The sequence below is a fragment of the Octodon degus genome, unplaced genomic scaffold, assembly GCF_000260255.1.
Source record: "Octodon degus isolate 3935 unplaced genomic scaffold, OctDeg1.0 scaffold00070, whole genome shotgun sequence".
Lineage (NCBI taxonomy): Eukaryota > Metazoa > Chordata > Mammalia > Rodentia > Octodontidae > Octodon > Octodon degus.
Window position 1 is genome coordinate 2002936 of NW_004524646.1, and position 4878 is coordinate 2007813.

At 41.2% G+C, this 4878-nt stretch overlaps 1 protein-coding gene across 1 annotated transcript in view; it reads right to left on the reverse strand.

Annotated features, from left to right (window-relative positions):
• Efcab11 (EF-hand calcium binding domain 11) overlaps window positions 1-4487 on the reverse strand; it is a 192723-nt gene extending 188236 nt beyond the window's left edge. The window contains exons 1-2 of the mRNA XM_023719624.1: window positions 4350-4487; window positions 3796-3891 (exon numbers count right to left, since the gene is read on the reverse strand). Coding sequence (XP_023575392.1) covers window positions 3796-3891; window positions 4350-4424 — 171 coding nt within the window. The 5' untranslated portion in view covers window positions 4425-4487. The remainder of the gene's footprint in view (window positions 1-3795; window positions 3892-4349) is intronic.
• Window positions 4488-4878: the final 391 nt, after the last annotated feature.

A 4878-nucleotide genomic window follows, 5' to 3' on the forward strand; every position in this document is an offset into this window, starting at 1 on the left:
AAGGAGAACAATTGCTAATACTTTGGTTTAGTCTAGCCTTTTGCTCCTTATGCAATTTATAACATTTGAAAACTTAAGGGGCAGGGGAGATGACTCAGTAGAATAAGCGCTTGCCGGACAAGTGCAAGGGCCTGAGTTCAATATCCGGTTCCGCAAAAAAAAAAAAAAAAAAGAAAACAAAAGACTTACTGCATATAAAGTTTACGGACCTGTTTCCATTAAAAGAGTAGCACTTTTCCCATTGGTACAAAAGCCTGGTAAATGTTAGAGAATTAGAACTCAGACCGCATCTGACACTTTCCCTACACTCAGTCTTGAATTCCAAGCACTTTCCTGGTTCCTTCTGTCTCTCGCAAATGATTTCCACTCCATCTTCCTTTATGGAGGCCCCTGCCCACCCTTAGATGCTGACTTCCTTAATGTTATTTCCTCAAACTACTGTTCTTTATATTATGCTAATGCCACTCAGTCTCATGTTTTGAGCTTGTCCTTTAAAAGGTGAGACCCCAAATCTATCTCTTTCTATAAGAGAGGCTACAAAACCTGAGACTTTCACCACCCAGCATGGTGTCTGATGAGCAAAGACCACCCACAGCCACAACTCAACCTGCTCCTATCTGAACTTGATGCTCCTGAACCTGTTTTCCCCTACTTTTCTCTCACTTGGTGGCATCGCAATCCCTCCTTGGGGATCCTGTCACCCTTTTTACCACCACCACATTTAGTACAAAACCTGGTCCAATACCCACAAAGTGTTGCTAGACCCTTCTGTCACAATAGGCGAGCTTCTCGCATCTACATAACACCCCAATTCCTGTTATAGCAGCCTCTAGAATTAAGCCCTCATTCTTGTCGTCTTCTTCTCTTGGTTTCTACTATAGATAGGTTTTTCAAGGTCTGTTACACTAAAGGGTAAACTCATTCAGAGAAGGATCTGTGTTTCATTTATGCTTATATCCCTAGTAACTACCAGTAGCAAACGTTCCTTTTATTAAGCATGACTTAACCTTCATTTTGTAAACAATTGTACAAATCTGTGACTTATTATATATCCATCTTTTTACTGTATAACATTGTTTTAAATAACCATATGACATTATAACATTTCACAGTAACATTTAAAAATATACATTTTCTATGATAGAAATTTTTAAACATTATTCCACTTAATTAACTGATGCAAAGTCAGTATTCCACTTGAATTCAAAAGTAATATTTAAAAATTAAACCTCAACCTTTAACCTAGCATGAGATTTTAAATTTGTTAAGCATATAATATCATCTATTTAAAAAGTTTACTATATAAATGACTGATAAGTATACAGTTCTATGTCAGTACTTTATTCTTTAGTGACCCAAAGTCAGCTAAATATTTCATTTACCAGAAAATAAAACTTAAAACCTTAACCCAGTATGAAAAGCAAAAATTGTTAAATTTCATCTAATATATATATATACACATACATATACACACAGTATATCACATCACCATGTTAAATATGTAAATTCCTCACATACTTCTTATAAAGGCATAGGGACGCAAAATATCTTTCCAAGTGAATCTACTTTAAATAGCATTCTTCAAAAGAGCAGTTTTCTCAGCTGGTTTGCTTTGGATTTCCAGCAGCAGTGATTGCAGGTTAGCAGGAAAGCTGTGGTTTTGGAGAGCCAGCCCTGATTACTTCTCTGAGCCCAGCAGCCCAGCAACCAAGTATGTCTGAATCCACGAAGGCTGCTCACGCAACCTAACTGGGCCAACAGGACATACTGACTAGAAGGTTGTGATGTACTCAAGCACACCGAAAGCCACAGAGGTGCATCACTACAAGGCTCTGGCCAGACAGCCTTTGGACGCTGACAGAAACTCTACTCACGCGTGAGGAATAGCTGGGTCATAAACCCCCAAGCTCTTTGATCTAAGAAGGGAAGGCATTCCAGGCAGACCCCTCAGTTCTCCCCTTGCATGGTGGTTACAGTTTAATTTCTTGAATGTGGAAGGAATCTTGACTCTGATTAGTTCCAGCTCTGCAGCTGAACAAGAAGGGATGCAAAGCACCAGACTAGCAGAACACCACAGACAGAGCTGAGCAGGAAACTTGTTAGATAGGAGTAGGAGGATCACTGAAATTCAGCTCAAGTGTTACCGCTGGTGAACTGGTACATGCTTTTGTGGAGAGCAACACTCAGAATACTCCAAATGCACATATCCTAGGACCTGTTATACATCTAGGAATTTATTCCTAAATCACTGCGCGGCCATATGGTGTTTTGTTGTTGTTACTATTTATTTTTTTGAAACAGGGTCTTACTTTGTAGTGCAGGCTGGCCTTGAACTCACTATATAGCCCAGGCTGACCATAAACTCACTATGATCCTCCTGCCTCAGCCTCCCAAGTGCTGAGATTACAAGCCATGGTCCAGCATCCTCAGTTTCTATATATTTAGATATAAGAGCACTACTGTAATGTTTGTACAAATCAAAATAGAAATAACAAAGGAAATGCTAAACAATCCTTTTAAAAATATGGCAGTGCTGTGTACTTGTAGATGGATATGCATTTTTAAGTGAGGAAACAAGTTAAAATAGGCATAGCGTGTACCTAATGTTTATATATAGATGTTTGTCATGGACAGGAATCTTTGGAAGCATACACAAGATACTGGATAATAACATTAACCCTTCAGAACTGGGGCTTCTAGCAAGAAGGAAATTTTTTTTTTTTAAATTTATTTGTGTGTGTGGCCAGCTCAGCCCACCAGGGGGCGGTGCTGGCTGGCATGTGGTGCTGGGGGATTGAATTGGGTCCCTGTGCTTTGTTAAGCTTGTTCTAAGTAGGTGCTTTAGACCACTGAGCCATCTCACCAGCCTGAGAAGGAAATTTTTTAACAATATGAATGTGTGTGTTGTGTGTTGCTAGTAACTAAACACATGGTCTCACACATGCTACGCAAGCACTCTAACACTGAGCTATATCGCCAGCCCCTCTTTATTTATTTTATCTTTTATTCAGGGATAGGTTCTCATTAAGTTGTCCAGGCTGGGAACACACAATCTTCCTACCGCAGCCTCACAAGTATTGCATTACTTTTACAACTTAAAAAAAATTTTTTTTTCAGCACTGTGATGAAATCCGGGGTCTTCACACTCACCTACATCCCTACCCCTTTTTAATTTAGCAAGAAGGTCTATGTCCCTAAATTGCCCAGAATGGATTTGATCTTCCTGCTTCAATCCCAAGAGTGCTGAGTTCACAGACTCATACCAGGAAGCCTGGCTCATCTCCAGTACCTTAAAAACTTTTTGAAAATTAATCTTTTTTTTAAATTTTGAGACAAGGACTTGCTAAATCACTCAGTTGCCCAGGGTGGACTCAAACTTGCAATCTTCCAGTTTCAGCCCCATAGTATTCAGATTACAACAACTTTTAAAGGGAACACTGCACGTCTCCGACGCGGATTTCTCCTGTTACCAGCCCCTCTCAACCCTCTTGAAATCTCTCTAGCACTGTAAATATCTTACAGTTATTGGCAGCTTGGTGGAGATTTATTTCCAAGGCTCAAGTGAGATAGATATTAATTCATCCCTGAGTTGGATCCATAACAAACATCTACATGAGTCTGTAAACTCAGCACTCTGGGATTGAGTAAGAAAAAAGGAACACTGGAGAAATCTCTAATATGGTTTATAAATCAGAAATTTGTTTTACAAATATCCTAAACTATCCCTGGACACTTTTCTTAGGACTCGTTCATATTATTATGTACCCCATTCCCCAAATACAAAGAAAGTTCTACCTTGGAGGGCTTGTAACCAAACAGCATTACAACAGCAACCTTGAAGTCCTCTCTGCTTAAATAGCCTTTATTATCTTCATCACAGGCTTTAAATACCTAGAGAATATTAAATATCTTCAGTTAGTGAGACAGAAACCGTTCACATTCAATTTGAACTTGAAAATATGTAAAACTCAGTCCCGTAGAGGGACTCTAAAAAGAGGTTTCACTGTCCCAATTTTAATTCACAAAAACTCTTAATGATGACCAAAATCTACCCCCTAAAAAAGTGCAAACGACTTAACTTCTAGACTAAGTCTACCCATAATTCAGTCGAGTACTTAGGAAGATGAGGCAAAGGCGCTGGCTTTGAACAGCAGGAGAAGAGTAGTAAAATCGAGATTATTAATAGACTATGAAAGGGGAGGAGCTGGGAAGTAGAACACCTGAGGGAGCCAGAGTCTGGCAGCTCCAGGCCTGGCCAATAATCACGACCCTTTTAGGGCCGCCCGGGTCTCTTCTATAACCCGGCCAAGCCGAAGTCTAACACTCAAAGTCGCCCTCTGGACACCTACTTGGACCCACTTCCTGTGTTCCGAGGGGCTGGTGTCCCACGTCCGCGGCAAGGCTCCGGCTTTTGCAAGAGACATCGCCACCGCCCCTACCAACTCTTGAACTACCAGGTCTGGAACCCCGCGGAACAGCGTTCTTCCAGTCGTGACCACGCCCACCGCACCTCAGGAAGCTAAACTTCGCCGCGCAACTCCAACGTCTCCTCCCATTGGACGGCTTTCGAACCACTGGCGTTGATCCTGCAGTATCATTGGTCAGGAGCAGTGTTTAACAACGTTCCTATGGACCAATCTGGAACGGGAGATTTTTTTCCAGGCCCGCCCCCAGCACCGGACTCCGCCTCTTGCCGACCTCTTAACTGCGAGGTACACGTAGGTGTTTCTCCAATACATCTTGGTTCACAAATTCTCTACTAACCTTACAATAAATTCCTTTGGCTTATTTTGCTCCATCACTAGACTAGACATCATGAGAGACATAAAATGAATGACAACAAAGCGCAAAGAACCGAACAAGTCCGGTCAAGTCCAG